Raw genomic sequence first — 19,149 nt, forward strand, 5'->3', positions numbered from 1 at the left:
AGAGGGCAGAGGGAATGGGAAGGAATGACGTGGGGTGGTGGGTGACTCTTGCATATCCCGAAAATGTCACTTATCATGACCTTTCTGCCTCTGCCTCTGCCTCCCTCTCTTTCTCTGTGTCTCTCTCTCTCTCCCCCTTCTCTCTCGCTCTCTCGCTCTCGCTCTCTCGCTCTCTCGCTCTCTCGCTCTCTCGCTCTCTCGCTCTCTCTCCTGTCCTGATTGATTACCAGTGCTGAGAGAGCAGTGTGTTTAATGAGAGTTCTGCCCTAATGACTATTATTGGCATTTATGCTTGGCCTTACAGAGGACCTCTCTGCTGTAAACAGTTTTCTTTGGTAAAGTCATGCAGGGAATTTCAATAAGCTCTAGTCGATACACAGAGCTCCATACCGTAGCAGTCCTGCCAATGTCACTATACAGGACAAGAAAGGAAGTCTAATAGGGGTCACAGAGGTTTGTATGCTATGGTGCTAATGGTCCTTTGTGATTTCAGGTAATTTCGTGTGGTTTCATTTCCTCATTTCTGTAGCTCAGTTGGTAGGGTATGGCGCTTGCAACGCCGGGATAGTGCGTTTGATTCCCGGGAACACCTGTACATAAATGTATTCATGCATCACTAAGTCGCTTTAAATAAAAGCGTATGCTAAATGGCATATATTTTGATTATATTATTGCAATGCCAAAGTAGTCCCATGGGGTGGCATGGGTGTGCGGGTACTTGTGGTCCCATGGGGTCTCCTGGTAATCAGAATGCCAGTGTTCTGATGTGGTTCCGTGTGTGTAAGCACTCGTGGTCTAATATGCATTCATGTGTGTGAGAGCACAGGAGGTTTATTGTGGTCCCAGGGAGTCCCTTGTGTATCAGGTCAGTAGTGACAGCTGTGTGGAAAGAATGATGAGCTCCAGACATGTATGGCTCAGTGTATCGATACATACAGTGAGGGAAAAAAGTATTTGATCCCCTGCTGATTTTGTACGTTTGCCCACTGACAAAGAAATGATCAGTCTATAATTTTAATGGTAGGTTTATTTGAACAGTGAGAGACAGAATAACAACAAAAAAATCCAGAAAAACGCATGTCAAAAATGTTATAAATTGATTTGCATTTTAATGAGGGAAATAAGTATTTGACCCCTCTGCAAAACATGACTTAGTACTTGGTGGCAAAACCCTTGTTGGCAATCACAGAGGTCAGACGTTTCTTGTAGTTGGCCACCAGGTTTGCACACATCTCAGGAGGGATTTTGTCCCACTCCTCTTTGCAGATCTTTTCTTAACAGATTTTTTATGGGATTAAGGTCTGGAGACTGGCTAGGCCACTCCAGGACCTTAATGTGCTTCTTCTTGAGCCACTCCTTTGTTGCCTTGGCCGTGTGTTTTGGGTCATTGTCATGCTGGAATACCCATCCACGACCCATTTTCAATGCCCTGGCTGAGGGAAGGAGGTTCTCCTCCAAGATTTGACGGTACATGGCCCCGTCCATCGTCCCTTTGATGCGGTGAAGTTGTCCTGTCCCCTTAGCAGAAAAACACCCCCAAAGCATAATGTTTCCACCTCCATGTTTGACGGTGGGGATAGTGTTCTTGGGGTCATAGACAGCATTCCTCCTCCTCAAAACACGGCGAGTTGAGTTGATGCCAAAGAGCTCCATTTTGGTCTCATCTGACCACAACACTTTCACCCAGTTCTCCTCTGAATCATTCAGATGTTCATTGGCAAACTTCAGATGGGCATGTATTTGTGCTTTCTTGAGCAGGTGGACCTTGTGGGCACTGCAGGATTTCAGTCCTTCACGGCGTAGTGTGTTACCAATTGTTTTCTTAGTGACTATGGTCCCAGCTGCCTTGAGATCATTGACAAGATCCTCCTGTGTAGTTCTGGGCTGATTCCTCACCGTTCTTATGATCATTGCAACTCCACGAGGTGAGATCTTGCATGGAGCCCCAGGCTGAGGGAGATTGACAGTTATTTTGTGTTTCTTCCATTTGCGAATAATCGCACCAACTGTTGTCACCTTCTCACCAAGCTGCTTGGTGATGGTCTTGTAGCCCATTCCAGTCTTGTGTAGGTCTACAATCTTGTCCCTGACATCCTTGGAGAGCTCTTTGGTCTTGGCCATGGTGGAGAGTTTGGAATCTGATTGATTAATTGCTTCTGTGGACAGGTGTCTTTTATACAGGTAACAAGCTGAGATTAGGAGCACTCCCTTTAAGAGTGTGCTCCTAGTCTCAGCTCGTTACCTGTATAAAAGACACCTGGGAGCCAGAAATCTTTCTGATTGAGAGGGGGTCAAATACTTATTTCCCTCATTAAAATGCAAATCAATGTAGAACATTTTTGACATGCGTTTTTCTGGATTTTTTTGTTGTTATTCTGTCTCTCACTGTTCAAATACACCTACCATTAAAATTATAGACTGATCATATCTTTGTCAGTGGGCAAACGTACAAAATCAGCAGGGGATCAAATACTTTTTTCCCTCACTGTATATCAGCACTCTGCATACACACTATAGCACATACTCACTTGAAATAGTAATACACAGACCCTACGCACATGTACACGCACACTACATACACACAGACACAAGCAACCCCTACACACACGTGCGCGCCAAGCCAGTCATGTGTGAGATAATCCCAAAACCACTCACAACAGGCAGACGGCGTGCCTGCAGAATATCAAGGGACCGAGAAGAGCCCCACCCCTTTCTCACCTCATCTCTCTCTTTCTCTCTCTTCATTTCTCACTCCCCTGCTTCTTACATTACCTAGAGTCAAATTCTCAAATTCTCTTTTCATCAAGCTGAATATTTCTCTTTCTTTCCTCCATTCCTTCTGCATCCCTCTTTCTTCTCTTCCTCCTGGCTTTCTTCCCTCTCTCCTCTCGGGCTTTCAGCTTTCCCCTGTGAGGTATGAGGTAGAGCGAGATTGTGTCTGGCTTCTTTCTCCTCTGTAAGCAACAGTGTGTTCATCGTCTCCCCACGAGACAGACAAAGAGAGGAAGAGACGGAGAGGGAAAAAGAGGGAAAATGGGCGTATATAAAGGGAAAATGGGGAGAGTGTGAAAGGAATTGATAGAATGACAGGAAGCCAGTGACAGAGATCGAGTGAGAGATAGATCGAGAGGGATAGTGTGTGAGAGAAAGAAATAGAGAGAGAGAGAAAGAGAGAGAAAGAGAGAAAGAGAGAGAGACAGATGGCTGTAAACCCAGGGGTGTCAGTGTTGCCATACAGACAAAGGTAGCTAGCTCCGTAGTGCATTTGCTCTCTCTCTCTCTCATTCACACACACACACACACACACACTCTCATACACACAGGCATTACAACTGCGTAGGTGTCAGACTGAAGAGGAACAGAGTAGCGTCACGTTCATATCTTAACGGAATCAGTTGTACAAGACACACACACATATATACACATACACTCAATCAATCGCACACACAAACTCTGTGTGTGGCCGTTAACATGGGGCTCGTCATGGGGACCTTTTCCATGCAATCCAATAAGCAGGATAGGACCTATCGGAAAGGTAAGACCTCCATTGTTTATTCTCAGAGTTGTAAACTGATTTAGCTTACTGTGGGTGTGAGAGACTTTGTTGTAGGTGTATACACTCTATGTATGTGAGTGTGCGTGGGCTACATTATGCACATGTGTTTGCCTGTATATGGATGCATATGTAATGGTATCCATTAGTGTCTGTATCAATTCATGATGAGTTGTTTATGCATATGTCTTTACATGTTCAATGTGTGAGTGAATATGCAAATTAATATTGGATACCGGAGGAGAGCAAAGTTACAGCGAGGAAAACCAACTTAGTACTCCAGCACAAGCACTTTACCATGGAGTCATCTTCTCCTGTTTTCTATAAACATTGTGTGTGTGCTTGTGTGCGTATGTATGTGTGTACGTGTGTGTTTAAATGCGTGTGCCTGTGCTTGTGTGTATGTGTGTGTATGTGTGTGTACACAGCACTCTGCTAAGGTAAATAGAGGGTCCCAATGTCTATAAAAGGTGATGGTATTCACTAGCCTCCACGTCTCTCCTTCTGTTCATTAAAACAGCACCTGTGTACTGTCTGACACTGTCTGACAAGGACAGGAAACTGTGTGTGTGTGTGCGCGCGTGTGTCTGTGTGTCTGTCTGTCTGTGTGTGTGTGTGCTTGAGTGCGCATTTGTCTGTCTGTTTGTTTTTAGGGTATAGGGGCGTCTTTCTAGCCCTCAGAGGGGGCCAGAGGGGGCCAGAGGGGCCAGACAAGAAGAATCCTTTGGGATGTTGTGTTGAGGAAATCACTGTAATCTGTCAGCCATTGGCTGTGGTGTGTCTGCTGATCTCCAGACTGACTCTGTCACACACCAGTGGACCCAGAACTAGAGAGCATAGAACTCCCAGACGTATATCTATAAAATGCTAGATCAACAGGAACTAGGTCTACAGGAGCATTATCCATTACAATAAAGACACTATCCATTATCTATACGTCTATTTAATTAACACAGCTGAAACTGTACAGTTTCTACAGAATTGGACTAGCAGTCCAGAGCTACAAGCTCCTGAGAAACAGAACATGTGATAACATGCTTACAAAACCTCAGCTTCAACCTCCAGGACGTAGCTTCAGAGTGTGCGTCCCAAAAGGCAGGAGTGATTGAGGTGAACAGAGGTTTGTAATGAGAGGGTGATAAAGAGAGAGGTAGAGTAAGAGGAGGTGACAGAGAATAGGTAAAAGAGGGAAGAACAGGAATTCAGTTTACTGTGGGTGTGAGAGACTTTGTTGTAGGTGAATGCACTCTATGTATGTGAGTGTGCGTGGGCTACATTATGCACATGTGTTTGCCTGTATATGGATGCATATGTAATGGTATCCATTAGTGTCTGTATCAATTCATGATGAGTTGTTTATGCATATGTCTTTACATGTACATTTGAAGTCGGAAGTTTACATACACCTTAGCCAAATACATTTAAACTCTGTTTTTCACAATTCCTGACATTTAATCCTAGTAAAAATTCCCTGTCTTAGGTCAGTTAGGATCACCACTTTATTTTAAGAATGTGAAATGTCAGAATAATAGTAGAGAGAATGATTTATTTCAGCTTTTATTTCTTTCATCACATTCCCAGTGGGTCAGAAGTTTACAAACACTCAATTAGAATTTGTTAGCATTGCCTTTAAATTGTTTAACTTGGGTCAAACGTTTCGGGTAGCATTCCACAAGCTTCCCACAACAAGTTGGGTGAATTTTGTCCCATTCCTCCTGACAGAGTTGGTGTAACTGAGTCAGGTTTGTAGGCGTCCTTGCTCGCACACGCTTTTTCAGTTCTGCCCACACATTTTCAATAGTATTGAGGTCAGGGCTTTGTGATGGCCACTCCAATACCTTGAATTTGTTGTCCTTAAGCCACAACTTTGGAAGTATGCTTGGGGTCATTGTCCATTTGGAAGACCCATTTGCGACCAAGCTTTAACTTCCTGACTGATGTCTTGAGATGTTGCTTCAATATATCCACATAATTGTCCTTCCTCATGATGCCATCTATTTTGTGAAGTGCACCAGTCCCTCCTGCAGCAAAGCACCCCCACAGCATGATGCTGCCACCCCTGTGCTTCACAGTTGGGATGGTGTTCTTCGGCTTGCAGGCGTCCCCCTTTTTCCTCCAAACATAACGATGGTCATTATGGCCAAACAGTTATATTTTTGTTACATCAGACCAGAGGACATTTCTCCAAAAAGTACAATCTTTGTCCCCAAGTGCAGTTGCAAACCGTAGTCTGGCTTTTTTATTGCGGTTCCTTACTGAGCGGCCTTTCAGGTTATGTCGATATAGGACTCATTTTACTGTGGATATAGATACTTTTGTACCTGTTTCCTCCAGCATCTTTACAAGGTCCTTTGCTGTTGTTCTGGGATTTATTTGCACTTTTCGCACCAAAGTACGTTCATCTCTAGGAGACAGAACGCATCTCCTTCTTGAGCGGTATGACGGCTGCGTGGTCCCATGGTGTTTATACACTGCTCAAAAAAATAAAGGGAACACTTAAACAACACAATGTAACTCCAAGTCAATCACACTTCTGTGAAATCAAACTGTCCACTTAGGAAGCAACACTGATTGACAATAAATTTCACATGCTGTTGTGCAAATGGAATAGACAACAGGTGGAAATTATAGGCAATTAGCAAGACACCCCCAATAAAGAAGTGGTTCTGCAGGTGGTTACCACAGACCACTTCTCAGTTCCTATGCTTCCTGGCTGATGTTTTGGTCACTTTTGAATGCTGGCGGTGCTTTCACTCTAGTGGTAGCATGAGACGGAGTCTACAACCCACACAAGTGGCTCAGGTAGTGCAGCTCATCCAGGATGGCACATCAATGCGAGCTGTGGCAAGAAGGTTTGCTGTGTCTGTAAGCGTAGTGTCCAGAGCATGGAGGCGCTACCAGGAGACAGGCCAGTACATCAGGAGACGTGGAGGAGGCCGTAGGAGGGCAACAACCCAGCAGCAGGACCGCTACCTCCGCCTTTGTGCAAGGAGAAGCAGAAGGAGCACTGCCAGAGCCCTGCAAAATGACCTCCAGCAGGCCACAAATGTGCATGTGTCTGCTCAAACGGTCAGAAACAGACTCCATGAGGGTGGTATGAGGGCCCGACGTCCACAGGTGGGGGTTGTGCTTACAGCCCAACACCGTGCAGGACGTTTGGCATTTGCCAGAGAACACCAAGATTGGCAAATTCGCCACTGGCGCCCTGTGCTCTTCACAGATGAAAGCAGGTTCACACTGAGCACATGTGACAGACGTGACAGAGTCTGGAGACGCCGTGGAGAACGTTCTGCTGTCTGCAACATCCTCCAGCATGACCGGTTTGGCGGTGGGTCAGTCATGGTGTGGGGTGGCATTTCTTTGGGGGGCCGCACAGCCCTCCATGTGCTCGCCAGAGGTAGCCTGACTGCCATTAGGTACCGAGATGAGATCCTCAGACACCTTGTGAGACCATATGCTGGTGCGGTTGGCCCTGGGTTCCTCCTAATGCAAGACAATGCTAGACCTCATGTGGCTGGAGTGTGTCAGCAGTTCCTGCAAGAGGAAGGCATTGATGCTATGGACTGGCCCGTCCGTTCCCCAGACCTGAATCCAATTGAGCACATCTGGGACATCATGTCTCGCTCCATCCACCAACGCCACGTTGCACCACAGACTGTCCAGGAGTGGGCGGATGCTTTAGTCCAGGTCTGGGAGGAGATCCCTCAGGAGACCATCCGCCACCTCATCAGGAGCATGCCCAGGCATTGTAGGGAGGTCATACAGGCATGTGGAGGCCACACACACTACTGAGCCTCATTTTGACTTGTTTTAAGGACATTACATCAAAGTTGGATCAGCCTGTAGTGTGGTTTTCCACTTTAATTTTGAGGGTGACTCCAAATCCAGACCTCCATGGGTTGATAAATTTGATTTCCATTGATAATTTTTGTGTGATTTTGTTGTCAGCACATTCAACTATGTAAAGAAAAAAGTATTTAATAAGATTATTTCATTCATTCAGATCTAGGATGTGTTGTTTAAGTGTTCCCTTTATTTTTTTGAGCAGTGTACTTGCGTACTATTGTTTGTACAGATGAACGTGGTACCTTCAGGCGTTTGGAAATTGCTCCCAAGGATGAACCAGAATTGTGGAGGTCTACAATTTTTTTTCTGAGGTCTTGGCTGATTTATTTTGATTTTCCCATGATGTCAAGCAAAGAGGCACTGAGTTTGAAGGTAGGCCTTGAAATACATCCACAGGTACACCTCCATTTGACTCAAATGATGTCAATTAGCCTATCGGAAGCTTCTAAAGCCATGACATCATTTTCTGGAATTTTCCAAGCTGTTTAAAGGCACAGTCAACTTAGTGTATGTACACTTCTGACCCACTGGAATTATGATACAGTGAATTATAAGTGAAATAGTCTGTCTGTAAACAATTGTTGGAAAAATGACTTGTGTCATGCACAAAGTACATGTCCTAACCGACTTGCCAAAACTACAGTTTGTTAAAAAGAAATTTGTGGAGTGGTTGAAAAACAAGTTTTAATGACTCCAACCTAAGTGTATGTAAACTTCCGACTTCAACTGTACAATGTGTGAGTGAATATGCAAATGAATATTGGATACCGGAGGAAAGCAAAGTTACAGCGAGGAAAACCAACTTAGTTCTCCAGCACTAGCACTTTACCATGGAGTCAGTTCCTGCTGTTTCACGCTGATAGGAGGACTAGGGTGTGGAGAAAACCACGAGTCCATGCATCCATCATGCCGCGTATCAACATTGCAGGCAGGTGGTGGTGGTGTGATGGTGTGTGATGTGTTTTCATGGCACACATTGGTCCCCTTGATAAAAGTGGAGCAACTTTTGAATGTCACAGGATATCTAAACATCATTGCCAATCAGGTGCATCCCTTCATGGCAGCAGTTTAGCCATCTGCAAATAGATTTTTTTTCAGCAGGATAATGCCCCATGCGATAAGGCTAGGATTGTCCAGGAATGGTTCCATGAACATGACAGTGAATTCAGCTTACTGCAGTGGCCTGGCAGTCACCAGATCTCAATCCAATTAAGCATCTGTGGGATGAGATGGAATGAGCTATTCGGAGTAGAGATCCACTACCAGCCAACTTGACACAATTGTGGGAAGCATTGGAGTCAAAATGGGCCAAAACTGTGAAATTGTGAAAATGTAAGAGCTGTTTGAAAAGACCGCCTGAAATGTCATCCTGTTTTGGTGGAATGGAGTCTTGGCCTGCAATAGACCAATAAGAAAGATAGTTCCAAATCTCTCTGCGAGTAACAGAAGTTTTCAGTTTTCCCCTCCCCACTCAGACCACTCACAGTCCTAGCAAAATTCTTGCTTGAGAAATTGCTCTTTGCTAAGAAGCAATTTATGTTGTGTGTGTTGGGGGGGGGGGGGGGGGGGGGGTTGGGTTGACAACGATCACAGTAAGGTACTTAATTGTTACCCAGAAATGATTTAATATTGAGATAAGAACAGCTGCATTGGACCTTTAACATAGGTAGGTAGGTAGATAGATAGAGAGAGAGGTAGAGAAAGAGGAGATTAGCGAAGGTCTGCTGAGAGGTGAAGAGACATTTTTCAGTACAGCAGGAGATCATAGCTCTGTCACTGATAACAGATCGCTTCTTCTGTGGAGCCTCAGGGAACGATGATCCTTTATCTTCTGTCACCTCACACCACACACTACTTCCAATAGCAACGATTTCCCCAGAGAAGGTAATAACAAAAAATCCATAACATTAGCTAGGTTTCTATCCAATTGGTGACAGATTTCCATGCAAATATTCTAAAATACCGGAGTGGGCACACTCGCTATATAACGCAATTGTTTTTGTGAGAAAACCATCAGTAGATTTGAAAATGCAATGTATTTTTTATTCGATACATGTCAATTTAACCATAAAAGGTATTTTTATGTGCGCTATGTCATCACCCACAGCCTTTTATCTGCAACAACTACATTTGAAGGAAACACATCTCTGGTGGGAAAATGCGCATATTTTTTAAATGCAGATTTTAGAATATTTGCATGAAAATTAATTGCCAATTGGATGGAAACCTAGCTATAAATAAAAATGTCCCCCTTCACCCCTCTCTTTCTCTATAAAAACATTTATCTTCCCCCTTCTCTCTTTCTCTCGCTCACCCCATCTTACTCTATATTCAAGCTCTCTCTCTCTTTCTTTGCCTAAATTTTTTCTTTCTCTCTCTTTCTTTCTCTCTCTCTCTCTCTCTCTCTCGCTCTCGCTCTCGCTCTCGCTCTCCGCTCTTCTCTCTTCCTCATTCTGTCTTTGAGGTCTGATAGGGATGTCCACGCTGCGTGCTACTCTAAGCTGATCTCAGTCTTTGAAGCATTTGAAGTGTTGGGCTAATCACGTTGAGTGAATGTGGGGCTATCTAGGGTAGAGTTTGCGGGTGTGTGTGTGCCTGTAATGAGTGTGTCTTTGAGTTAATATCTCCCTCAGCCTCAGGCTAAAGAGGCTACAGCAGCAGCAATAGAGGAGCAGCACATCTCCTCTCTGCTTCTACAGCTTAATCAGTTACCCCCTCATCCACCCACATCAAAAGACACTCACCAAAAGGACCAATTAGAACGGGCAAATAGCTTTATCAGACACATGGCTCTATCCAGGAGTGATAATCCACTGCCCACAGTACTGTGTGTGTGTCTGTCTTTGTGTGTGCGTGCGTGTGTGTATTCACGTGTGCGCATGCTTTTGCCGGTGAATGTGTAAAGTATTTAATTAGCTTGATGTGCAATTGTTTCAGTCGTTGCCAAGTTTAAATTCACTCTCTTCAACGATATTTGCCAGAGGAGCCTGAGTGTCCAGAGTCTGTTCAATGATGTAAGAAGCACCCTGATTAAAGCTGGTGTGCTGAAACGTGTTGGGGTTTAATGATAAAGAAACACTTTCTATTCAAATGTCATTATAGATATCCTTTGTGGCGTTCCACAAGGTTTGATTTTGGGTCCGGTACAGATCAGTTTATACAGTTGAAGTCGGAAGTTTAAATACATCTTAGCCAAATACATTTAAACTCAGTTTTTCACAATTCCTGACATTTAATCCTAGTAAACATTCCCTGTCTTAGGTCAGCTAGGATCACCACTTTATTTTAAGAATGTGAAATGTCAGAATAATAGTAGAGAGAATGATTTATTTCAGATTTTATTTCTTTCATCACATTCCCAGTGGGTCAGAAGTTTACAAACACTCAATTAGTATTTGGTAGCATTGCCTTTAAATTGTTTAACCTGGGTCAAATGTTTCGGGTAGCCTTCCACAAGCTTCCCACAATAAGTTGGGTGAATTTTGTCCCATTCCTCCTGACAGAGCTGGTGTAACTGAGTCAGGTTTGTAGGCTTCCTTACTCGCACACGCTTTTTCAGTTCTGCCCACAAATGTTCTATAGGATTGAGGTCAGGGCTTTGTGATGGCCACTCCAATACCTTGACTTTGTTGTCCTTAGGCCATTTTGCCACAACTTTGGAAGTATGCTTGGGGTCATTGTCCATTTGGAAGACCCATATGCGACCAAGCTTTAACTTCCTGACTGATGTCTTGAGATGTTGCTTCACATAATTGTCCTTCCTCATGATGCCATCTATTTTGTGAAGTGCACCAGTCCCTCCTGCAGCAAAGCACCCCCACAGCATGATGCTACCACCCCCATGCTTCACGGTTGGGATGGTGTTCTTCGGCTTGTAGGCGTCCCCCTTTTTCCTCCAAACATAACGATGGTCATTATGGCCAAACAGTTCTATTTTTGTTTCATCAGACCAGAGGACATTTCTCCAAAAAGTACGATCTTTGTCCCCATGTGCAGTTGCAAACCGTAGTCTGGCTTTTTTATGGCGGTTTTGGAGCAGTGGCTTCTTCCTTGCTGAGCGGCCTTTCAGGTTATGTCGATATAGGACTCATTTTACTGTGGATATAGATACTTTTGTACCTGTTTCCTCCAGCATCTTCACAAGGTCCTTTGCTGTTGTTCTGGGATTGATTTGCACTTTTTGCACCAAAGTACGTTCATCTCTAGGAGACAGAACACGTCTCCTTCCTGAGCGGTATGACGGCTGCATGGTCCCATGGTGTTTATACTTGTGTACTATTGTTTGTACAGATGAACGTGGTACCTTCAGGCGTTTGGAAATTGCTCCCAAGGATGAACCAGGTCTTGGCTGATTTCTTTTGATTTTCCCATGATATCAAGCAAAGAGGCACTGAGTTTGAAGGTAGGCCTTGAAATACATCCACAGGTACCCCTCCAATTGACTCAAATTATGTAAATTAGCCTATCAGAAGCTTCTAAAGCCATGACATCATTTTCTGGTATTTTCCAAGCTGTTTAAAGGCACAGTCAACTTAGTGTATGTAAACTTCTGACCCACTGGAATTGTGATACAGTGAATTATAAGTGAAATGATCTGTCTGTAAACAATTGTTGGAAAAATTACTTGTGTCATGCACAAAGTAGATGTCCTAACCGACTTGCCAAAACTATAGTTTGTTAATAAGAAATTTGTGGAGTGGTTGAAAAACGAGTTTTAATGACTCCAACCTAAGTGTATGTAAACTTACGACTTCAACTGTATATGTTACCCCTTGGCAGCGTTATCAGAAAGAACGGCATTTATCACCGCTACGCCGACGATACGCAACTTCACATTTCTGTGTTACCAGAGGATTTTAGCTCCACAGATAAATTATTAGACTGTATTAGTAATTGATATACTTGGATGGCTCACAACTTCCTCCAGCTAAATCAAATCAAGACCGAAGTAATTATTATTCGAGCCAAAGCACAGAGAGAGAATATGGCAGCACATTTTAATTCACGGTAAATAAAGATAAAACACCAGGTAAAAACTAGGTGTCATTTTAGATTCTGAAATCAATTTCAAATCACACATTAGGAATGTGACCAAATAGCTTTTTATTACCTGAGGAACATTGCCAAGGTGCGGCCGTTTCTCTCTCAGGCTGATACAAAGAGAATCATCCATGATTTTATTACAAGCAGGCTTGACTACTGTAATGCTCTCCTGTCTGGTCTACCCAAGAAAGCCATTGATCAACTGCAAAACATGCAGAATGCTGCAGCTCGGGTACTGACCAAGACCAGACGGAGAGCACACATTACACTGGTTTTAAGGTCTCTGCATTGGCTGCCTGTGAGTTTTAGAATTCATTTAAAGATTATTCTATTGGTTTTTAAATCAATCCATGATTGTGCACCCCAATACATATCAGACATGCCTTTGAGTTATGTACCCAGTAGGTCCCTCAGGTCCTCTGGCACTGGCCTTTTCACTATCCCAAATCCTAGGACCAAGTGGCATGGCGAGGCAGCCTTAAGCTACTATGGCCCCAGCCTCTGGAATAACCTGCCAGAGAACCTCAAGGGGGCCAAAACTGTGGGCATATTTAAAAGAGATCTTAAAACACACCTTTTTAGCTTTGCTTTTCCTTAGGGTGCTTTTTTAGTCTTTCAATTTTTATTGTTATTCTTTTGTTTTTTATCCTCATGTTTGTTTTGTAGTAAATATTTCTGTTTTTATTTTAATCGTTTTTTATTTCACAATTTTTCTGTGAAGCGCATTGCGTTGCATTCATGTCTGAAATGTGCTATATACTGTAAATAAAGCTTGATTTGATTCGATTGTCCCCGGGGTGAGTGGCTAAATACAGTATCTCTGACATGCCCGGGGAAGATGACAGGCAGACATTTTAGATATGAAAAGTTAAACTGACTTACTTTAATAATAAGAGATTAGGGACATCTGAATTATTCAAACACCCAACATTTTCAGACAGAATTTCTAAGAGTGACGTCCCAGCCCAGTGTTATTGTAATGAGCTGTGTGCTATAATATAGGTGTGATGATTGATCGATGGCTTAATTGAAATGACAGAAGTGATACATGGCTTAGCTGCACTGTATGGTTCTGACACATACCATAAGACTCATATTGATACTGCATGTATTATAACATGCCTGTGGTGTTTTTTCTTCCCTTTGTGCCACTATATGTTTATCTTGTATGTGTTTCTGTGTGCTTGAGTGATTATAGCTGTGTGTTTTAGTAGCTGAGGGGGTGTTATATGACGTGTGACTGTAAATGACTGTGGCCATGACCATTATGATGTGAAGAGAGGCTTATGTCACTGCCCTAATCAACAGGAGGCCAATGAGTCATGGTATAGCTCAAACTGAGTTTTGCCCGTCAACTGAACTGACCCATTTGTTATATATCCGTTTGTGTGTGTTGCCATAACCAATATGTATGTGCAAGCTTGTGTGCTGTCATCTCTAAGTTGTGTGTGTGTGTGTGTGTATCCCTGCATGTGTGACTGTCAGAATTGCTTTCCTCCCTGCTCCCGCTCCCAGCCCCACAAACAAATGAGAGAGCAAATCAGAATGGGAGGAGATCCTGTTCTGAACCGAGTCCCCAGTCTGTCACAGCACTGGGAGCAGAGAAATCACATCAGCCCCAGTTAGCTGAGAATAAAAGCAAAGCGTGTCAGAGTATGGTGGCTCTATTCCCTCTGTCTCCCTCTCTGTCTGTTTCAGGGTGTTGGTGACAGATCAATGGGACTGGGATTCTTAATCAGTCTGTGTTCATCTGCCTCTGCATTGGTTGCTCATCAGGGGTTCAGGCTGGGTATCGGTAAAGCACTACTGATGTATAAATAGCTTAATAAAATAGATTGGATTGATTGATTGAGATTTGAGTCTGAAGGAAGGTTGATCATATCTATGCTGGTAGAGGTAAAGCTAGGTCTGAGACTCTGAGAGATATATCTATCTCTGTCTGAGCATCAAGACTCATCTTTTGGACTGTGAGTCAAAGGAACAGATATCGATGTGAAATTGGTATTCTGAAGAGATCTGTTCATGTCTGAAGGGCTCATGACGTCTGTGCTGAGAGAGATGTTTTTTAAATGGGTTGGAAAGGAATGGATAACGTGAAATTGTATTCTGAAGAGATATGTTCATGACTGAAGGCTTGTGAAGTATATCCTGCTAAATATATACTGTATGTCCTGAGGAATCTTTGAAGACTGTGAAGGAAAGGAATTTATATTGATGCAGAATAGATTGTCTGAGGATATAATATATGATATCGACCCAGATGGAGATACATATCTGAAGACTGATATCTACCCAGATGGAGATACATGTCTGAGGACTATGGAGGAAAGGAAAGGATATCAAATCAAATCAAATTTTATTTGCCACATGCGCTGAATACAACAAGTGTAGACATTACAGTGAAATACTTACTTACAAGCTCTTAACCAACAATGCAGTTTTTTAAGGAAAATGTCAAATAAAAAAGTGTTAATTAAGAAAAATAAAAAAATAAAAGCAAATAGCTAAAGAGCGGCAGTAAAATAAAATAGCAGTAGGGAGGCTACATACAGGGGGTACCGGTACAGAGTCAATGTGCGGGGGCACCGGCTAGTCGAGGTAATTGAGGTCATATGTACATGCGGGTAGACTTAAAGTGACTATGCATATATAGTAAACAGAGTAGCAGCATTGTAAAAGAGTGGGATGGGGTGGGGGGGGGAGGGTAGCCATGATTAGCTGTTCAGGAGTCTTATGGCTTGGGGGTAGAAGCTGTTGAGAAGCCTTTTGGACCTAGACTTGGCGCTCCGGTACCGCTTGCCGTGCGGTAGCAGAGAGAACAGTCTATGACTAGGGTGGCCTGAGTCTTTGCCAATTTTTAGGGCCTTCCTCTGATACCGCCTGGTATAGAGGTCCTGTATGTCAGGAAGCTTGGCCCCAGTGATGTACTGGGCTGTACGCACTACACTCTGTAGTGCCTTGCGGTCGGAGGCAGAGCAGTTGCCATACCAGACGGTGATGCAACCAGTCAGGATGTTCTCGATGGTGCAGCTGTAGAACTTTTTGAGGATCTGAGGACCCATGCCAAATATTTTCAGTCTCCTGAGGGGGAATAGGTTTTGTCATGCCCTCTTCACGACTGTCTTGGTGTGTTTGGACCATGATAGATTATTGGTGATGTGGACACCAAGGAACTTGAAGCTCTCAACCTGTTCCACTACAGCCCCGTTGATGAGAATGGGGGCGTGCTCAGTCCTCTTTTTTTTCCCTGTAGTCCACTCCTTTGTTTTGATCACGTTGAAGGAGAGGTGGTTATCATGGCACCACACGGCCAGGTCTCTGACCTCCTCCCTATAGGCTGTCTCATCGTTGTCGGTGATCAGGCCTACTACTGTTGTGTCGTCGGCAAACTTAATGATGGTGTTGGAGTTGTGCCTGGCCATGCAGTTATGGGTGAACAGGGAGTACAGGAGGTGACTGAGCACGCACCCCTGAGGGGCCCCCGTGTTGAGGATCAGCGTGTCAGATGTGTTGTTACCTACCCTTACCACCTGGGGGCGGCCCGTCAGGAAGTCCAGGATCCAGTTGCAGAGGGAGATGTTTAGTCCCAGGATCCTTAGCTTAGTGATGAGCTTTGAGGGCACGATGGTGTTGAACGCTGAGCTGTAGTCAATGAATAGCATTCCCACGTAGGTGTTCCTCTTGTCCAGGTGGGAAAGGGCAGTGTGGAGTGCAATAGAGATTGCATCATCTGTGGATCTGTTGGGGCGGTATGCAAATTGGAGTGGGTCTAGGGTTTCTGGGATAATGGTGTTGATGTGAGCCATGACCAGCCTTTCAAAGCACTTCATGGCTACAGACGTGAGTGCTACGGGTCGGTAGTCATTTAGGCAGGTTATCTTAGTGTCCTTGGGCACAGGGACTATGGTGGTCTGCTTGAAACATGTTGGTATTACAGACTCAGTCAGGGACATGTTGAAAATGTCAGTGAAGACACTTGCCAGTTGTTCAGCACATGCTCGGAGTACACGTCCTGGTAATCCGTCTGGCACTGGCTTCAGGTTGGGGTATGTACGTACGGTCACTGTGGGGACGACGTCATCAATGCACTTATTGATGAAGCCAGTGACTGATGTGGTGTACTCCTCAATGCTATCTGAAGAATCCCGGAACATATTCCAGTCTGTGCTAGCAAAACAGTCCTGTAGCTTAGCATCTGCGTCATCTGACCACTTTTTTATTAACCGAGTCACTGGTGCTTCCTGCTTTTGTTTTTGCTTATAAGCAGGAATCAGGAGGATAGAGTTATGGTCAGATTTGCCAAATGGAGGGTGAGGGAGAGCTTTGTATGCGTCTCTGTGTGTGGCGTAAAGGTGGTCTAGAGTTTTTTTTCCTCTGGTTGCACATTTAACATGCTGATAGAAATGACGTAGAACGGATTTAAGTTTCCCTGCATTAAAGTCCCCAGCCACTAGGAGCGCTGCCTCTGGATAAGCGTTTTCCTGTCTGCTTATGGCCTTATACAGCTCATTGAGTGCAATCTTAGTGCCAGCATCAGTTTGTGGTGGTAGATAGACAGCTACAAAAAATATAGATGAAAACTCTCTTGGTAAATAATGGGGTCTACAGCTTATCATGAGATACTCTAACTCAGGCGGAGCAAAACCTTGAGACTTCCTTAGTATTAGATTTTATGCACCAGCTGTTTACAAATATACACCGCCACCCCTTATCTTACCGGAGTCAGCCGTTCTATCCTGCCGATGTAGCGTGTAGCCCGCTAGCTGTATGTTATCCATGTTGTCGTTCAGCTACGACTCGGTGAAACACAAGATATTACAGTTTCTAATGTCCCGTTGATAGGATAACCTTAGTCTTAGGTCATCCAATTTGTTTTCAAATGATTGAACATTGGCTAATAGGATTGATGGAAGAGGCAGTTTACTCGCTCGCCGTCAGATCCTTACAAGGCACCCGACCTACGTCCACGATATTTCCGTCTCTTTCTCATGCGAATAACGGGGATTTGGGCCTTGTCGGGTGTCTGTAGAATATCCTTTGCGTCCGACTCGTTGAAGAAAAAATCTTAGTCCAATGCGAGGTGAGTAATCGCTGTCCTGATATACAGAAGCTCTTTTTGGTCATAAGAGACGGTGGCAGAAACATTATGTACAGAATAAATTACAAATAACGCGAAAAAACACACAAAATAGTACAATTGGTTAGAGGGCTGTAAAATGGCAGCCATCTTCTCCGGCGCCAAAGCCTCTGGTTTGACTGACTTCTTCATCTTCATGGAGATCATTATGTATGTCCCCCACTGTCCCTCTCTTTTCTTGCCATTTCCAGTTTCTCTCTCTTCTCTATCAATTTATCAATTTGAAATGTTTTTTTTGTGAAGAGATACAGTATGTTTGTCTCAAGGCTCACAACATCTATCTTGATAAAGGGAAGAGATGCATGTAGATGTGAAATCATTAGTCTAAGGGGAAATGAGTGTGTCTGAGGGATGAGTTTGAGGGATGAGTTTGAGTTGCTGGTTTGACTGACTTCTTCATCGAGATCATTATGTCTGTCCCCCACTGTCCCTCTCTTTTCTTGCCATTTCCAGTTTCTCTCTCTTCTCTCCTGAATTCACGTGTTTCCATACCTCCTCTGCCTCTCTGTCTTCTCCTTTGTTTCACGATTATTCTTCCTCTCTCTCTCTCTCTCTCTCTCTCTCTCTCTCTCTCTCTCTCTCTCTCTCTCTCTCTCTCTCTCTCTCTATCTATCTTCTTCCTCAATCTTTTTCTTTCATCGCAACAGGGACCTTAAATTACAGTGTATCTATTCCTCAATCTGCCTGCAGGGATTCACCAAGCTTTTCAGAGGCACACACAATACGACACACACACACAAACATGCACACAATACAACACACACACACAAACATGCACACAATACAACACACACACACACATTACGACACACACACACACAAAATATGACACACACACACACACGATATGACACACACAACCACCCTTTGTGGGGCTTCCTCCTCCATTGAGTAAAATTATTACTAGCAAGAAAAACGATTATGGGTACCTCAGGGAAATGACTTTCCCTGTCATTGTTGAGTTAGAGAGATGGAGCAGGAGATTGCAACTTGCCCAGGAGTGTCAAGTTAGGCTACACCTTGAGAAAGTAGTGTGGAATGGGAGGTACTGTAGAGAGAGAGATTTCGAGATAAAGGAATATAATTAACGATAGAGGTAGAGATGGTTTCCTTGGAGGGATCAAGTGATAGAGAGAATGGTAGAGAGAAAGACAGACTGTTGAAAGAGAAGAGCACAGACCACTAAAGTGGCATTTGTGTTTTATCGGCATCGCAAACCTGGCGCTGTACCTCTTTCTATTTTCTGAGCATGGTGAGTGGTAGCTAGCTACAGTTGACAATGGTCATGATGCCTACATTACACGTAGTGATGGGTGGCTCCTGGAGTGAGTGGTCATGCTGTACTTCGCTCCGCAGGTAATATGACACATTACATTACAATGGAACGATTTGATTAGTGTAATGTTAGCTAGCTACATAGTTGTCTTTGTATCAAAGATAAAGGTGTAGTATAGAGAAACAATCGAGGTTAGCTAGCCAGCTACATTCGTTCGCAGCGACACTGTTTTTTCAAACAAAGTCAACACCGCAGCCATTGCTAGCTAGCCAACACTACGAGCTAGCAGTAATG

At 43.9% G+C, this 19,149-nt stretch overlaps 1 protein-coding gene across 2 annotated transcripts in view; it reads left to right on the forward strand.

The window, feature by feature from the left end:
• The window catches only part of kcnip1a (Kv channel interacting protein 1 a), a gene marked incomplete at both ends in the record, with an annotated part of 68,713 nt that overhangs the window by 21,858 nt on the left and 27,706 nt on the right, over nucleotides 1–19,149 (forward strand). The window contains one exon of one of the 2 annotated variants that reach the window (XM_084150399.1): nucleotides 3,472–3,535. The exons of the other annotated variant lie outside the window; for it this stretch is intronic. Within the exon in view, the coding sequence (XP_084006525.1) occupies nucleotides 3,472–3,535 (64 nt within the window). Of the gene's footprint in view, nucleotides 1–3,471; nucleotides 3,536–19,149 lie in introns of those variants that run through there. 2 annotated transcript variants of the gene reach the window in all.

This window comes from Coregonus lavaretus (genome assembly GCF_964263955.1).
Source record: "Coregonus lavaretus genome assembly, chromosome: 32".
NCBI lineage: Eukaryota > Metazoa > Chordata > Actinopteri > Salmoniformes > Salmonidae > Coregonus > Coregonus lavaretus.